Consider the following 18,027-nt stretch of genomic DNA (forward strand, 5'->3'; position numbering starts at 1 on the left):
CATTGGACAGCTTCTCTCCATGTGGCTCAGCTTCTCCACCCTGTGGCTGCAGAGTGTACAGCTGCACACGTTCTGCGCTTACACTGAAATGACTGTACAAAGGTTATCATCGAAAAACAGTTTCAAAGGCAGAACAGTGTACGTGACAGAGAGACCACACTAGTTATGAAGCAGTTAAAAAAGATTTAGTAAAAAAGGGCAATTTGAACTATTGGGCATCATAACTATTTACAATGAGCAATAACATTGATCTACACCTAAATGAAAACCAAATCAACCAATCAAATATAGACCTGCTTTCAGCATTTGTTGCAAAGACCAGCAAGAAATAAAAAAAGTAAAAACAAAACTTAGCTAGTTTGTTTTCCTGACTTCAACTACAAAAATATCTACAAAATATGAAACAGAGCAGAAAATCTACAAAATCTTAGCTGCCATTAGCAATCAGGTGATGTGTTAGGAGGACGAAAAGATGATGAAGCATACTACCGTACATTTAGTCTGCTATGTACAAAGTTCAAGACACCAAGAATAGTACAAGATAAAGTACATCCAGTGAGTCAGTGGAAAAGACACAATGAAACTGTTACAAAGTGAAGAGACGAAGACAGAGGGACAAACAGAGGCATCGCAAAGTAATGATGGTTTCACTTCCATCAAAAAAACCTGGGAAAAATCCATATCCAACATTTCAAAGATGCAGAGTTTCATCAAAAATCACTTAAAGCGGAGCATAATGAAAAGCAGTGCGATGAGGAAAATCAGCACTTAGCCACTCCTTTTTACCTGCCTGATCATAATGATTTCTTGTATTCCTCTTTAGGCTACCACCAGAGAAAGAAGAGGAGACAGACCAAAGAGACATAGACACATGCACACACATGTGCATGCACACACACACATACACAGAGCCCCCCCCATTCCCAAAATGAAAGAAAGAAAAGGTGCATCTTAAGTGTTAAATGTTATTAGGATGGATGCTGCTCTTAATAAAAATGTGACTTGACAGTTAAATCCGTCGGAGTGTTAATATTTTCTCTATCAGTGAGTGTGCATGTGAATATTTCTACAAATAAACCGCAAGGATGTGTGTGAATGTGTACATCGATCTACTGAACATGACAGTTGTCTCCTTGTCGCGTTTCTTCTTTTAAAACTTGTTTCTCTCTCTGCTCTGGCGTCTTCAGTAAACTGAGTGAATGACACGCAGGTTTCTCTTCTCCACTCGGGGAGAGACACTTCCTGTTGGAGGTGTCTGCGGAGGGACTCTGGAGGGGTAAAACCTGAGGAGGAAGAGTGAGATAAGACAGATGACAAGATGAAGAGAGGATGAGCAAAAGAGGAAAAACACAGCAAAGTAGTGGAAAGAAGTGGGACATGTGGGAATGAAAGAAATCAAGTTCATTTTTCACAAACAGCAACACTTGAGTGTCAGAGTGACTCAAACAGGTGACTGTGAGACATTCCTTCCTCTTGACTTCTCTGACCTGAAACCTCTACATCCTTTAAATCAGCGCTGGTTCACTTCAGCTGACCTGACGCGACCAGACGCCAACCTGGACTGACTAAAAGGTGGGAGGGGTCAGTGTGTCCTGTAGACACATTAGGGGCCCAGCGGCAACTTAAACCAATACAGACACACTGACCTAGAAAGTTGGCGGAAATCATGAACTCTTCAACTCTGGTTAGCTGCCTCCAGAATTTCCTTTAGATGCCAACAGACGAGCTCAAAGATACTATATCACTGCCTTTGCGGTGACACTGCATGGACATTTTGAGCCAGTATGTAAATGAAAAGATAATTTTCCAGACACACCACTGTTGCAGAGACACTAGCTGCCATCCATTCATCTTTGTTCTCCTTCCCTGCCTGGAGTCAGACCCCATTCTTCACAGCACTCTGCTTTATACTGTGTAATGAGCGTATTGTACAGTGCAGCAGCATGAATCGCTGTTCTGAAGAGCTCGCCATTTGTTGACATGTGAGTGTACCTAATAAAGTGGCCTTTGAGTGTATGTTCATTTTGTGTAGGTGGGCGTTAGGGAGAGGGGAGGAGCGTGTAGCTGCTCACCTTGCCGTCAGGTGCAGACGTGGGAACAGTGTGTCTTCCAGCGAGCCGAGGACTGCAGCGCTTCACTGTGGTTCTCCTCATGATGAATGGACTGGCCTCCCCCAGAGGAATATCAGCAAACCCTGTGAGAGCACAAGTAATTACTCCATGTCTCAAGCTCATGGAGGTTTGTAGCAATCTAAGAGCAAAAAGCTGGAGGGTTTAGAGTCACACAGTATTCGCCACGTACCTCTCTGCACCAGCTCAGGAAGTCCCTCCGGTCTGAACTCGTCTTCCTGCTCAGGTCTTGCTCTGGGTGTAGTCACTGCACTGGCTTTGATCTTCTTCGTCAGGTTGTGCAGGGCCTCCTGGGCGTCGTCTTTATCACAGAGGTCACGGTGACCCCGTTTCCCTGACCCCTGAGGAGACCTCTGAGGCGTTGAAAGAGCCACATTCTCAATGTCATCCAGTTTGTCTCTCTGATGTCTGGAGGCAGACTTCCTGGCTGAGCGTCGGCGGTGAGGGATGTCAGTGCTGCTGGAGTGGACGTTAGCTTCGTTAGCACGTAGGCTAGCAGTGAGCTGCTCCAGCCGTGTTGTCAGTGCATCGTTGGTCTCTTCCAATTTGTGGACCTGAATCATCAGGCTGCAGTATTTCTCCATGCTCTCATCTGCCTCCCCGCTTTTCTCCTCGAGAAGTTTGTTGAGTTCCTCCAACTCGCTCTTCATCCCCTCCAGCTCTCCATTTCTCTCTTCCAGTTCCTTCTTCCTTTCATCGAGGGCAGCCTTAAGTCCTTCCACCTCTTTAGTGTTTTCTTCTGCCTCTGTCCTCTTCTGCTGCAGGGCAGTCTTCAGGTCTTCCACTTCCTTCTTTCTCTCCTCTGCCTCCATCTTCAGCTGGTTCTCCTCAGACTGTACCTCCTCGCTCTTTCCTTCACCTGTAACAAGAACGTTGACAAAATGATTCAGCTGCACTTTATACAGATTTAATATCTGTGTTTGTTTAATGTGGGTCTGTCATCCTAAAATATTCCAGGAATAATGCTGGAAATATATTAATATGGTGTTTTCCCTCTGAGAGTTAACCATCATGATTATTTATAATGGCCAAACCTGAACTTCTTTCTGATGAGTCTTTGCTCTGCGTGTGTCAACTTTGTAACAAATGTTGAATTTATGATGCTTTCTATTTTTCAAGTCATTTTGGTGTATGCCCTTTTTTGCACCACAGACCAGGAGTGGGTGGTGGGGGGACAGATGGATAGACATGGTACGTGTGGGGGAATCACTTAAATATAAAATCGTTCACACCTGAGCTGTTCAACATCACTTGCTTCTCCTGCTCCAGCTGTTTGCAGGTCTTCATCCACAGACTCATCTTGCTCAGAGCAGAGTCTCTCTCTTTAGACAGACGAGCCGTGTGAGATGTGAGCTCTGACACCTGAAATGGGTGGAACATTAAGTGGGACAATTGAGCCATGCAGAAATGAAATAAAAGTAGATATCATTCACTTATATCTGCCTCACATATCAGGTCATTTCAAACTTCGCTAATCTTCTTTTGAAATGTGCTCAGTGGTTGGTAATTTGGGCACACAACTCCAGCTTAAAGGATAACACCAGTGCAGTGCACCCACTGTAGAGACTGATTCTGGCAAAGTGAAGCTTTTTACAGGATTGAAAGTGCATGTACCTGCTCATTGAGCTTTGCGACAGACAGTTTGCATGTTTCCAGCTCTTTCTCCATAGAGGCCACTGTACACTGAAGTCTCTCTTGTTCTTGTGCGAGTTTGTCTTTCTCCTCTTCTGCTCTTTGCTTCTCTTGTTCCAGTGAAGAAAGAGCTGAAGACAAGTTATTTTTCTCTACTTCAACCAAAGAAAGGGAAGTCAGCAATTCTTCTTTTTCAGCCTCTAACTTCTGTTTCTCCTCCTCTGTTCTTTCCTTCTCTTGCTTTGATGAAAAGAGAGTTTGTTGCAGGTCGTGTTTCTCCTTTTCTGTCGAGGAGAGGTTACACTCAAGCTTCCCTTTCTCATCAGCCAACACTGCCCTCTCCTGTTCCAGTCTGTCTCTCTCTCCTTCTACAGATGCAAGAGTGCAGAGCAGATTATCTCTCTCTTGTTCCACTGAAAGCAGGGTCGAGTGCAGGTTCTCTCTCTCCTCGGCCAGCCGCCCCTCTCCTTCTTTCTGTTCTTTCTCCCTCTCTTCCTCTTTAACTTTTAGGAGTCTTTTAAGCTCTTTCATTTCCTCCTCCAAAGCCTCAATGCTGGTCCTCAGGTTCTTTCTCTCCTTCTCCCACTCCTCTCCCTGAGAGCGGAGCATCTCTCCTTCCATCTGCCGTTCTTCCAGAGAAGACTGCAGACATGTTTTCTCTTTCTCCATCTCTACCAGCAGAGACTGCATCCTCTCTTTGTCCCACTCAGTTTCTGCACTCTTTTGTTCGAGGGAGATCTCTCTCTGGCGGGAGGCTTGCAGCTGCGCCTGGAGGTCATCCACTTGTCTCGTTTGCTTCTCGGCCTCCTCTCTCATTCCTTTCTCCAGCTCCTCTACCCTGTTTCTCTGTCTTTCCTCCTCCTCTCTTCTATCCACCTCTGCCTTCTCCAGCCCTCTCTCCAGCTCCTCCTTTGCAGCCTTCAGTTCCTCTATCTCTCTATTTTTTGTTTCCAGCTCCCTCTCCATGCGTTGTTTCTCAGATCTCAGACTGTCCAGTGTGGCAGACAGCTGTGATAGTTTGTTACTGAGCTCTCTCTTCTCTTCCTCCACCTAAGGGTTAGGAGGAGGGTTGAAGATGGACAGCGGCATAGAGTTTGTGAAAGGAGAAAATCAGGATAAAGAGGAAAGGAAGTGCATGAGAGAAAGGAAGAAAAGGAGAAGAGAAAACTGATTAATATATTGCTTCATGTAAAGTTTCACGAGCAGAACATAAAGCGAATACATCACAGATGCACAGCAAAGATTAATAGGCACCTTAGTCCTTTCCTCCTCCAGCTCAGCTTTGGCTGTTTCAGCCTGCAGAAGAGAACGAAACACAGTGAGCAAATGTTGACATTTTACCAAACCTAACCTGTGAACTGCATCCAGGAAAACAAATTGCAATGGTAAAACATATCTGGTTATTTTTTCGACATTTACAACTGAATACCTGCATCACAGCTTCCTCCAGACTTTGCTCTACCTCTTCCTGCTCTCGCTCCAGAGCATCAATGCGATCTTGTAGTGAGTCAGACTTTCTCTGGGCAGCTAAAGAGGTGCAGAGTCGTATTTAGGCAAACACTCAACTCATAAAGCGCAAAATCTTACATAATTTCAAAGGATGTTAGGAGTCACCTTTGAGCAGCTCTCCCATCTTCTTTTTCTTCCTCTCGTCCGACTCGATGCGGACCTGGAGCTTTTCAATGCCAGTCTTCATCTGCTGGACCTCACCTTGAGTGGAGTTCAGGCGAGAGGCAATCTCACCTTTTTCCAGCAGAGAGGCCTCTAGAGACTGTGAGAGACGGCTCACTTCTCCCTCCAAAGCCTTGAGGAAAAAAACAGGAGGGAAAACACAAAAGTTGTTCAATTCTTTTCACCTAACATGACAAAGAGCACTCACTATGAAAACAGTCCTCCGAGGAAACTGCCACAGTTACTTATATCCCCCCTCACTTGTATCTTGCCGACCATGGACTCAGTGTTCTGATTGGCCGAGGTGTGGTCTTCAGTGATCTTGTCGAGCTGCCCGATAAGCTCCTCTCTCTCTCCACTCTGTTGGGATAGTGCCTGCTCCAGCGCCTTAATCTGCTCCAGCAGCTTCAGTGGAGAAAAAGAGAACAGATGAGTAGCAAAGAAAACAAGGTGACAGACTTGTGTTCATTTCTTTACACCATCAATGTAAGTTACCGCTAAATAAAAGCCTCTCTTGATGGGTATCAAGCATTTGCTTTGACACAAAGGGCTGTGAACAGCTCATGTACAAACCTGCTGCCTCTCAGTCTTCAGTTTCTCCAAGCTGCTTTGCAGGGCTTCATACTCCCTCCTCCCTGCTCTGATGTCATCCTCCAGGATGGAAATTAGGTTTCTGGTGTCACAGTTAGTCTTCTCTAGATTGTGAACTTTCTCTCGCCATAGGCCCAAAGACTGGCTCAGGTCATCTCGCTCCTCAGTGCAGGACACGAGTTCAGATCTCAGCTGGGCTGTCTGTAGAAACAGTGGGATTTCGAATAACTGTGCCACACTGTCAGCTTCATGTTCAGTTACGTCTTGCTGCGTTGTCAGTTTTGCACAAAGAAAAACTGAAAAGCTTGACTCTAGGTGTTGCTTTTCCTGACACATGCACATTAAGCTCACAGGCTTTTGACAGACTGCTCACCTCTGTCATAAGTGTTTCTATCTGCACCTCCATGCCTGAGCCTGTCCTTCTCTGGCTCTCTATCTCAACCTTCAGTTTCGTCTTCTCCTCCTGCAAGGTCTCCAGCTCAGACTCCATGCCCAGGATGTGCTGCTCCAGGTTGGCTTTCTCAGAGCGAACCCTCTTCAGCTCGCTCTCCTGCTGAAGAAGTTTCTCATCCCATCCACCTACGGAACCAAGGGAAATATCGACTCACTATCCACATACAACATAGAGCCTGTACATTCCTTCATAAAACATGCTGCGGCTTGCTATTTACCTTTGGTCATCTCTAGTCCTTCCAACATCTCCATAACATCAGCCAGCTGGCATTTAGATGTCTGCAGCTGCAGAGTTAAAGTGTCCCTCTCCTCCGACAGCTGAGCCATCTAAAAATGATCAGACAGTATTAGTAGTACAAAAATGGCATTGACTATTTAGGCAGTATTTAGCATTCTGCATTTTCCCCCTACCTGGTCAGCAATGCCTTTCTTCTCCTCCAAAGCGATGTTCAGTTTATGTGCTGCACCATGTGCCTCGTCCTCTGCTGCATGAACTTTCCTCTCCAAGCTTTGAACTTGAACTTCCAGTTCGGAGGTCAACTCCATTCTCAGTGTGAGGTCAGACATCAGCTGGTCAAAGTCTGCGCGCAGGGTCTGGAGTTCATTTTCTTGTTTCGCAATCACTTCCTTGTAGTGGTCGAAGCCATCGTGTGTGTGGGATGACTCTGTTGCTGATGGACAGTTATTTTAAACATCATTCAGACTCAGAATAATAATTCAGAGCATGAATCAGAACACATCAGTCCCCAAAATCTATAACAGGGTAGAACACTTATATTGGCCTAAGCAACAGCTTGTAGCTTTAATCTTTAATTAAAATAAAAAACAAAATGTTACAATTAACAAAAGTAAATTATTAAAGTATTCTTTACAGAAAATGTTGAAATCTGAGTCTCAAGTGGGAGCTCAGTGTGAAACTGTCATTAGCAGCATTTAATTACTCACCAGAGGATTCTAACTGTCTGGTCTCAGCAAGGGAGGGAGATGGTGGAGAAAGCTCGTGGATTTCAGATTTATTTTCAAGGACATCACTGGGACCACTGTGTTCAGGGACCTGTGAGACCAGAGAAAATACTCTGGTGTCATATTAAACCCATGACAGCATCATGACTTAAGGACAAATACACATTGTAATAACTGTTGTCTACCTGGTCGAAGGTCTGCTCTTGATGGCGCTGCGGCTCTTCGTTGCCCCTCATCTCCTCTACATCAGCCAGGCACACCTCCCTCTCCTCCTCCAGTTGCTCCTGGATCATCTCCTGCTCAGTGACCAGCTCTGTCTCACTACAAGGGTTGAGGGAGATCAAATGTATTTATCTCTTAATGAAACACAGAGGTAAGGCAGCACACACTAAAGCATATTAATTGTGTATTTTTGTACCTGAAAGCCTCGTCAGACTGGTGGGAAAGTCCATCCAGTTCAGACACCACATGGCTCTGCGGTTCGTTTACTGGAAGGGACTCGGTGTCTGTATCAAGCGCCGGCTCTAGGTCTGTCTGTCCTGCTGCTTCAGCTGAGGACATCACAGATAATTAAATATCAGTGTATTCAAATCAAAGTAACAGCAGTGTCTCATGAAAAACTTTACACTCACCACCAGTTTCTGTCTCGTCAGACTCCATTGAGTTGATTTCGTGTCCTGGGTTCTGGCTTCCCTGCACTTCTGAGAGCTGCTGTATGAGGCTGTGTTGCTGGCCCACCTGCTCCAGCAGTGAATCGTACTGCTGCTTCAACACAGCCAGTTCTTTCTGTAAGCCTGCCAGCTTCTGATGCAGCGCTGCCTGCTCCGCCTCAAACTGCTGGCTCCTGTAAGATAACATGAAAGTCATGTTGATGGTACAAAAATTGTCAACAAAACATTTAAGTTCCTTTGAGGTGAACAGAAAGATGGACCATACCTCTCTCTGTTCTCCTCCTCAGTCCTCTTGTCTCTCGTCTGGAGCTGCTCCTTCAGCCTCAGGAGCTCCTGCTCTGAGGCCAGGAGGGAGCGCTGGATGCACTCATTCTCCTCTTGAAGTGAAGCCACCTCACCTTCACGCCTCTCTATCCTTTCTTGCAACAGCAGTTTCTCCTCAGTCCCTTGAGTGACACTAGACTGTAGTTTGATGTTCTCTTCAGTCAGCTGATTGCAGCGACCTTCCAGCTGAAGCTTTTCCTCAACAACTCGATTCAAGTTGGTGACGGAGTTATTTTTCTCTGAGGTTAGCTCGCTTAGTTTAGCCTCGAGTTGGATTTTGTCAAGGTTTATCAGATTGAGAGTTATATCCAGTTGGGCCCTCTCCTCAATGACCTGTCTGAGGGTGGTTTCAGCTTCCTGTTTCTCTACAATCATTTGATCAACCCTCTGCTGTTCTTCAGTTAACTGCTGAACGTTGCTCTGCAGTTGCTCGTTCTCCTCAGCCAGCTTGTCTAAACTGGCTTTTAGCTGTTCCTTCTCTGCATTTACTCGATTGATTTCAGTTTCTACTTGCTCTTTGTCATCTGTTAACTGTTTCAAAGTAGTGTCAAGGTTGTTTCTCTCCTGTAGTAATTGGTTAAGATGATTGTCTTTGTCTTCAATTATCAGCCTGAGCGTTGTCTCTAACTTGGCATTTTCCTCTGCGCTCTGACTGAGTTCAGACTCTAAAGTAGCAGCATGCTCCTCTAGCTGGCTTCGTTTGGCAGCATCCTCTTCCAGACGAGTTATTTCACAGCTCCTGTCCATCAGCTCCTCCCTAGCTGTGACATACTGTGTCTCCAGCACGGAGTTCTGAGACTGGACCTCCTCTAAGCGGGTTTCCAAGACGGAGACCTGAAAATGTTAGATATTACATTTGATCCAGTTAGGGATGTTTTCTTCCCCATGGAGCAATTTAAATTTTAGACAATTAAATAAATCAGACAGTCACAAGACATGTTTTGACATTAAGTCCAGCACCGTAGCACATGATGTGTATGTATATGTGTAAGATAGCGGCTCTACCTGGGCTTTGCTGTCCTCCAGCCTGGCCTCCATGTCAGACATCTGAGTCTGGTTCTGCACTAGCTGAGCCTCCAGTGACTCTATGGTTCCCTTCAGTTCCTCCACCTGACTGTCAAAAGAGCTCATGACCGTCTCGTTGTCCTCCAGGTCCATTTGCAGCATCTCTAGCTGCACCTTATCGTGAAAAATTAAAGGAATACAGCCAATCAGTAAAATGAGTATTTGAAGGTAACTTCTTCTGAGCTACCATTGTTGCTCACTGCCCACTGCCCAAAACATGACCGAGCATACATGAGTAACCAACCTTGATTTTGTTCATGGCGACCATCTTCTCCTTTAGGAGATCTGATGTTTTGGCCTGCTCTGCCTCTGCTTTATTTAGCCTCTCTTTCAGACTCTTTATCGTGTTGTCTCTCTCCTCTAAGCCGCGCGAAGCAGCCGACAGAGTCGTCTTCATCGTCTTGATCTCCTCCCGTCGCGAACTGGATTCTGCTTTAGCAGCAGTTACTGACAGCTTTGCAGATTCAAGTTGCTCTTTAAGGCGCTTCTCTTTGTTATGGACATTTTCAATCTCCAAAGCACGACTCTCTAACTCTTTGCTCATCTTCTCTGTGAGCTCTTTGACTTCTCTCTCCAAAGTAAAGATCAGATTGGTTTTCTCGGTCAGGGTGTTCTCCAAGTTGGACTTGATTTCAATAGTGGAGGAGTGATTCCTCTCAAGAGCCATGAGACACTTCTTAAGGTCAGCATGGGACTGGTTGATCATGTCCAGCTCATTCTTCAGCATGGGAAGCTTCTCTGCAGCATCTTTGCTTGAAGTTAGCTCTTCTTCTAAGGAAGATATCTGCTCCAGAAAGCTGCTGATCTTCTCAGTCTGAGTCTGTTGGAGAGTCTTAATAAAAGACAGATTTTGTACATATGGGGAAATATGTACTATGCAATATGTATATGAAAGTACTAAATATTTCTTTAAAAAGTACAATATATAGCATATGATAATATACCTCAGCCTCTTTCTTTGCCTTTTCAGCTGCATTCTCCAGCTCGGCCTGTTGTTTCTCCAGAGACAAAATCTGAGCTTCGGCCTCTCTGAGCTGCTTCTCCGTCTCTACCGTTGTGCTCTGCAGATCCTTCAGCTCCTCCTCTAACTGTGTGAGCTCTTCTGATTTTTTCTCATTCATCTTTTTGTATCCCTCTTCATTGTCTGACAGGGTTTTAATTTGTTTCTGCAGCTCAGCTCCCACTTGCTCCTGGACCTTCAGGAACTGCTCCATGGAACTGACCTGAAAAGTTGCATCAATTCCAAAAGACATGACAGAAAGTGTAAAAGACTACTAAACAACTAAAAAAGAAAATGTAATCTTTAATCTGCTTTAAAAACAGACCTTGTTTTTGGTGAGCAGCAGGTCTTGCTGAGCCTCCTCCAACTGCAGCTTGAGCTGCTCAGTCTCTTCAACCTTTGCTGAAACCCTCTCCTCACAGTGCTTCAGCAGGGCAGCCTTCTCCTCTGCCAACCTGGTAGAGTTTAGACACCAAACACAGAAGACATGCATGTGAAAAGCAAGCTACGCTTATTGTTTGGGGACACTCATATTGTACTTAAACCATATGGAACTAAGACATCGCCAAGTATTTTCTTGTTTGCATTAACTTCTTAAACCTGCAATTTTAAGTTGCACTGAGTAGAGGCAGCACCTCTCAGACACAGTCTCAACAAAAACTGGACTTTCTAAAGTTTCTAAAGGGAGGATGTATTGTAGTGGAGTTCATACAAAATTCTGAACTAAACAACAACACAAAGTTGTCACCTGGCACTTTGCTCCTCCTGCTGTGCAGTGGCCTGAGCGAGGCACTCTCTGACGTGGATGATCTCCGCTCGGCCCAACTCTACCAGCTGGTCTTTGGAGCGAGCCAGGTCGCAGGCTGCCTGGTGCTCATTCTGCAGCTCTGCGTTGGTCCTCTCAGCCTGCTCTGCTCGAGTAGACTCCTTTTGCAACTGCAGCTCCAGATCTTTGACCTGTTCACATTATTAAAGAGTAAGTATTAGGCCAAACTGGGAATACGGTCCGTCGGTGGCTATTGGTTATATTGCTTTAGGGGCACTTAAGTTTGAAAATGTTATTGGGTATCCTGCTGCCAAGACTGAAATCTGAATAAAGGTAGAATTCAAAGATGCAGAGAGGATGTTAGTCAGCTACATGACTCCATCACAAAACACATTCAACATTTTAAAATATAATCATTTTTTTAAATGTTTAATGGGGTTATCGGCCATATGTGATAGAACCTTACACAATGGAGTAATCCATTTTCAATGGAGCTGTGTAAAACTTTTGTCAAGAATTATTATTTAGCAAGCTCAAAGTAACTCATTGTGCTTGCTTATGAACCTTGCAGGATCTCTTGGGGATCATCTTGTACCTTGGGACTGCACAGTTTAATGCAGAAAATGAACAACAATCCAGTTAATCACCTGTGCTTCAAGCTGAGCCACTTGCACAGCAATGTTCTCCAGGTCTTTGGCATGTTTCTGTCCAGCCTCTGAGAACTCAGACTGCAGCTGCTTGTGCTGATGCTCCCTCTCCTCCAGCTCTGTGCTCTTGATGAGGAGTTCTCCTTTCAACGAATCGATGCGAGCAGACAGGCTGGCCTTGTCTCCCTCTGCACTCATGAGCTGCTTCTACAACAGTGAGTAGAAACGTATTAAAGCTGAGAGATAACAACTTAAAGATAACTGATGCCACTTACACTTAAGAGACCAATTACTGTAATCATTTTTTCAATGATTTGCTGTGATACAACACTCTTTCAAACTTCTAAATTGATAATTTGTTAATTCAAAGCCAACCCAAAATTGAACAGATTGTGGGGTGTACAGCTAAATGTTCAAAATATGTGTCTGTATTCTAAATATGATCAAACTATTTGTATGCAGGCTTATCAATTTGGATTAACTGTGTTTTATATCTTTCCTAATCAATAATGTGAAGTGAATACTTTGGGAACCACAGCACCTCACCTTAAGTTCATCAGCAGCCTCATTCAGCGAGGTGAGACTGTTCTCCAAGTTGACAATTTTGTCAGTGAGGTCTTTTTGCACAGCCTCAGTTTCATTGATCAGCGTCTCCTTTTCTTTCTTCCACTCCAGCAGAGCCTGATGTTCTTGTTTCAGCTCCTTACACTCGCTCTGACTCGCAGTGAGACTGGATGTCAGCTCTTGGCTTTCCTTCTCCAGGACTGTCAGCCTATTGGTTAACCTTTCTGTCTCTTGCCTCTGTTTCTGCAGTTCACTCTGAGATCTACAGTGTAATAAAAATATTTAGAATGATTGGAGAGCAAGTTACAGATATAGTATACTCTTTCACACAGTGTGATTGAACTTCTTTTACAGTAAAAATGTGTTTACCTGTCGTTTTTGGTCTCTGCATCAGAAAGTGTCTTCTTCATGTTCTCCAGGTCCCGGGCTGAAGCCTGAGTCTGCTGCTCCAGTTTAGACTGAAGTCTCTTCAGCTCCTCCACCTGCCCTTCTGACTTTGCTGAAGATAAAAAAAAGACAAACAAGTTAAGAACTGAGATACCTTCGGATCATTCTCTAAAACAGCTGCTACCATCTGCCATTGTCATTCCTCCTACTAATTTACCTTTGAGGTCATCTAGTAATCCCTGGCTGCGTTTGAGGCTCTGGTCTGTGCTCTTCTTCTCTGCCTCCAGCTGACTCAGACGCCTGTTGCTCTGGTCCAACTGAACAGTTGTACTGTTCTTCTCTCTCTGCAGCTCCTGGAGGGAGGAAAGTGTGGAGAGAACATGAGTGGTGGAAAGAGATGATTACAGGGATGGGGGAAACATAGAGAACATAAGAAAAAAAGGGTGTCAGTGTTGTGACACTTTGTGGCTATGAAAGGTGCAGTATGTAGGATTTAGTGGTGCAGATGCAGACTGCAACCAATTAAATACAACTTGGCAAGATAAAAGATATACCAGCACACTTGCTAGTAAGTTGTCAATTGACAATTACAGTTAGAGGACAATCTACTAAAAGCGCCTCACCTCCATTTTCTTGCGGAGGTCCTGCTCTTTGGTCTGGCTGGCCTGGAGGCTCTGCTCTGACCTGAGCAGTTTCTGTTTCTGCTCCTCCAACTCCTTCTGCACCTGACTCCTCTGGAAGGACATCTGGAAAGGAGCAAGAGGAGAAAAGAGTTAAGAAGAAAGGGAGAAGTATAAATAAGGGCAGAAAATCTGCCCTTGGACATCACATTCAAGGTCCCTGAACACTTCAATGGACAAAAGTTGGTGCAAACAGCTGGATTTATTCATTTGTTTCTTCATTTCATCATCTTTTATCAAATATGATCTGCAAAATAAAAGGCTGTGTTTCAGGCATTCTCGTCTGGCATAATTGCATGCAAACTGAAACAGCTGTTACTGCATTAGTCAGGCTCTTCAAAGTAGAGTAAAAGACAGGAGTGGAACAAGCCTTAATGGCATCAGAGTTGGTACAAAGCCCTAATGCTGACAGTAACATCACCATTAAGGTAGTCAACAATACATCTACATAATGACGAAGAACGAACTAGAGGCGTATGTTCTTCTGAAGTTGATGACTATGAGGAAAGACTGAATCAGAGAAGATTAAGGAAGGGCAGAGCAGAACAGAGATGTTACCTTCTCCATGTCAGCCTGCAGTACACTGTAGTCCTTTTTGGACTGTTGGACCTCTTGTGTTAGCTTGGTTCTGGTCTGGTTCAGCTGCTGTTCCAGAGCTTGGTGGGAACTCTGCAGCTGGGCTAGCTCCTATACAAAATATAACAGGGACAAAATGTTGGATAAAACCTAAAATATTATAAAGGTCTATTGATATCACGACCGTGGGTAGTTTTACCTTTTGACTGTCTCTCTCTTGGTCCTTGAGTTTCTGCTCCAGGGCTCGTCTGCAGCTCTCAGCGTTGTGCCTCTGACAGCTCATCTCCTCTGTGACTTGTTTCAGCTTCTGCTCCACTGATGAACACTAAGAATAATAAGCAGAAACACTGTCATGCGCTCTGCTGTTTTTACCCACCTTTACTATTACAGTATAAATGAACGCAGAAATAGAACAAAAACAATAAATCCTACAGTGATAAAGTCTCTACCTTGGCCTCAACCTGTTGGTGTCTGTCTGTGGCCTGACTCAGCTCGTGTCTGGTCTTGGCCAGGTCTCTGTCCCGCTCAGTCAGCTCTTTGCGGGCCTGGTTCAGTTGGGTTTGCAGTTCCTGCAGCTTGGAGGCCTGGCTACGAATTTCCTTCTCATGAGTGGAGAGATTCCTCTCCAACTCTGACACACGGCCACGCAGCTCTGATTAAGAAACAGTAAAAATTAAAGACCTGTTACTGGACCAAAACAAAGACATTTTTCAAAGGTAGTGGCTGCACAAAATAAAAGGCCCCTTAGTATTTAACAGAAAAGACACCAAAAACCATATGTATATTAATTCTGAGACAAATTTCAAAGTCCACCTTGGTTGATGGTCTTGAGCTGCTCCATCTGTTGGGAGGATCCAATGGGACTCTGCATTGCTAGGGAAGAGCTCATCCGCTGGCTGGGTTTAATAGGCGTCTCTTCGTGGGCGTCCCACAGGGATGCCCCCCGCCTCTTCAGAGGCGTTTCCATTACATCCTGAGACTGGCGGCTGTGGGTCTGATCTTGCTGCTGCCATGGGAATATGGAAGATCCTGCCTGGCGGGCAGCGATGTCTTTGTGTCTTCCAGTGACTGAGGATTGATTCAATAGCTAAAAGAGAAGAGAAAAGTTGACATCACCTGCTACAAAGAAACAAACCAACCTAATAAACATAATTAATTTATATATGAATTTATTACTTTACCATAGAATATAATGTACTCACTTTGACCTGCAGGACTTTGAGTTCAGTCTCCAGCCTTTTTCTTTCTTCTACCTCCTGGCTGTATTTCTCCTGAAGCTCCTCTAGTTTATTATCTACAGAAATACCAGGATAAACTGACAAACTCATCCAGAGTCACCCAGAGACATATCTTTGACACACATATAAATATCACTAACATCTGCAATGATACCAGCCTGACAGGTAAGAATATACTGTAAGTGGAAATCAACAAGTGATGTAATAAATAAATAAATAAATAAATAAATAAATAAATAAATAAACAACGACATGAATTTCTAAAACATGTTCAACATGAGACCCAGAGGATTAACACAAACTGAAATACCATGCTGTCTGTAGGCCAGGACAGGAGCTGGGGTAGAGAAACTTTTCTGTGGAGTTGTGTAGGGCTGAAGCTCAGAGGACGAGGAGGAGGATAATGAGGAAGAGCCAGCAGGCTGAGAACGATCCAGTTCATTTTTGTACCTGAGCAGATGGAAAGACAACAAAGCTGCCATTCAGAAGTCAGGATTTCAGTGCTTTCCAGCAGGTCAAATGGTTTATACCTATTCATGTTCTGCATGACTTACTCATTATTTGATTACACACCAAGTCACAGCAGCTGCATTTGTAAATCCACCTTAAATACTTACATAAAAGTGCATATCAACAGACACTGAACTCACTTCTTTAGCTCTTGCTCCAGTCGCTCTATAGTCTTCCTGCAGGAGTTAAGCTGACCCTCCAGGTAGCTCACCTGGGTTTAGGAAAAGGATCTAGTCAAGATCACTGAAAGCCCAAAAATTACATTTAATTCCCATAAACTGGGCTGAATTTTCCTTTTTTTTTTTGCCATGAATGGTTAATTGTGTACTGGTGATGGTTTTTAGGCCATAGGCCATAGATGTAAAATCCTGTTTTCACACATTTGCTTTTAAAAATACATTGTTTGTTGATTTAAACGTACATTCAAATGCATCTGTGAAATATGAAAATCAGCAGTTAATTATCAGTAAACTAATAACTTTGTTCCACGGCACTGAATGAGTGTCAAATTAAATAGCAATTCCTAGCACATTCTCACATCAGGAACCGACCTGCTGCTCTTTGACTCCGAGGTCATGGGTGACCTTTTGACGGGCTTTCTCCAGAGAGTCACACGACTCTACTAAAGACTGGTTCTCTCTTTTCAAAGCAGAGGTCTCAGTACGTTCACTGTCCGCCTGAGGAAAGAGAAACAAGCAAAATTCATATGTGTGATTCTATAGTTTAATTTTATGTATGATCTGGCAGAATTTCCACAAGGGATTCAATACAGTTTTATTTATCTCGACTTATTCAGTTTTCAATCCATTCATCAGTTCCTCTTGAACACTGACCTTCTGTTTCTGCTTTTGCAGGGCAGCTTCTAATGAGTCCAGCTGAAACTGTTTCTGGGTCCTCTCCTTCTTCAGTTTGTCCAGCTGGCCTTCCATCTCCTGGATCTTCTGCAGGGCTTTCCCTGGAAGTCCATCCTTCCACTCCTCCACCGCCCAGCTCATGGTTTAAAACCTGACTAAATAAACATCAACTGACTTGAAGGGCAAAAACAATCCTGATCTGCAAACTTAATGACCAGCAAATGACGTTTGGGTAACTAATTTCTGTAACGTTCACTCTTATGTATTGTAATGTGATGCAAACTAAACTACACATAAGGAAAAATTAACCATTTTTTACCCTCGATTTCTTACAGCTGTTATAATGCCACATTGAATGATGTATTATTGATGTATTACTAGACTGACGTATTATTAAAAACAAGTCGGCGTTTGCTAATTAGTTACTGACACAAACACAACACAAAAACTAAAATGCCACCAATGCTTGCTTACTTGGCCTGACGTTAATGTAATGATAACGTTAAAGTAGTAACGTAAACGAAGCGTTAAACATTGAGATTAGCTAATGTTACTTTAATTAATGAGTTACACCTTCGCGTTTTAACTAAAGTGGGGGGCACTGTCAAAGCGTTAGCTACTATTAGCTAGCTGCGTTAACGTTACAGTTATCGTTAATCGTAGCTAACGTATAATTAAGTGATGTTAGCGCGTGGGTTTCGGTGTTATTTAGAGAACCAACGGTAGCTACACATACATGCATCGGATATATTAATGTTTATTTTGAGTGGGACGTAAACGTTACGGTAGCAGCATAACATTACAGTTTCTGTTGCTCTTAGCGTTAACCTAGCTGTGTTGAACATGGTTTGAGCAAACGTTAATTTTGATTTTAAGCAAAATCAACCAATCAACGGCTGGAAATTATAAAACATGTTGTCAAATGACACGCATCCATAACGTAAGGCTAAATACAATCGCTGTAACAGTTAAATTTAAAATAGCTCCACTTACTTTGGGCGCGATCCCTCTTAATCTCGCACACACACACACTATTAGGGATGTTCTCGTTAGAAAATTCAAATTCCACGAGAGGAAACAACTGTTCACTCAGCTCCACGCCCATTGGCTCCTTCGTATGACGTCAGTCATCCGACGCACCCAGTTGGTTAGAGTCCTTTCCGGTCTCAACAGTGCCTCCTGTGGTGTGACTTTGTAACTACTCTCAAAAGGATGTCAGAATGTCCACCAGTCAGATATTAATTTAAAGTTTTCATTGTTTTCAGAGTTAAACAAACTTTAGGGTAAGACCACAAGCTCGTGAGCC

The 18,027-nt window shown here is 43.9% G+C and overlaps 1 protein-coding gene across 1 annotated transcript; it reads right to left on the reverse strand.

Moving 5' to 3' along the window:
- Positions 1 to 455: 455 nt before the first annotated feature.
- cenpf (centromere protein F) lies at positions 456 to 17,768 on the reverse strand. Its single transcript, XM_070969326.1, has 38 exons — positions 17,715 to 17,768; positions 16,701 to 16,876; positions 16,419 to 16,544; positions 16,008 to 16,078; positions 15,668 to 15,807; positions 15,322 to 15,413; positions 14,933 to 15,206; positions 14,569 to 14,771; positions 14,319 to 14,444; positions 14,102 to 14,230; positions 13,487 to 13,609; positions 13,081 to 13,216; positions 12,846 to 12,975; positions 12,459 to 12,738; positions 11,913 to 12,119; positions 11,248 to 11,456; positions 10,825 to 10,954; positions 10,444 to 10,722; positions 9,744 to 10,331; positions 9,440 to 9,613; positions 8,376 to 9,268; positions 8,072 to 8,283; positions 7,858 to 7,990; positions 7,625 to 7,760; positions 7,422 to 7,530; positions 6,888 to 7,141; positions 6,695 to 6,803; positions 6,397 to 6,602; positions 6,006 to 6,224; positions 5,694 to 5,837; positions 5,376 to 5,565; positions 5,191 to 5,288; positions 5,016 to 5,057; positions 3,744 to 4,811; positions 3,362 to 3,491; positions 2,302 to 2,988; positions 2,073 to 2,194; positions 456 to 1,283 (listed from the first exon to the last, which is right to left on the reverse strand). Exons 2-38 carry the CDS (start codon positions 16,860 to 16,862, stop codon positions 1,110 to 1,112), a joined length of 8,505 nt encoding a protein of 2,834 aa, XP_070825427.1. The 5' UTR covers positions 16,863 to 16,876; positions 17,715 to 17,768; the 3' UTR covers positions 456 to 1,109.
- Positions 17,769 to 18,027: the final 259 nt, after the last annotated feature.

Source organism: Chaetodon trifascialis, chromosome 1 (genome assembly GCF_039877785.1).
Source record: "Chaetodon trifascialis isolate fChaTrf1 chromosome 1, fChaTrf1.hap1, whole genome shotgun sequence".
NCBI classification, from domain to species: Eukaryota; Metazoa; Chordata; class Actinopteri; order Chaetodontiformes; family Chaetodontidae; genus Chaetodon; species Chaetodon trifascialis.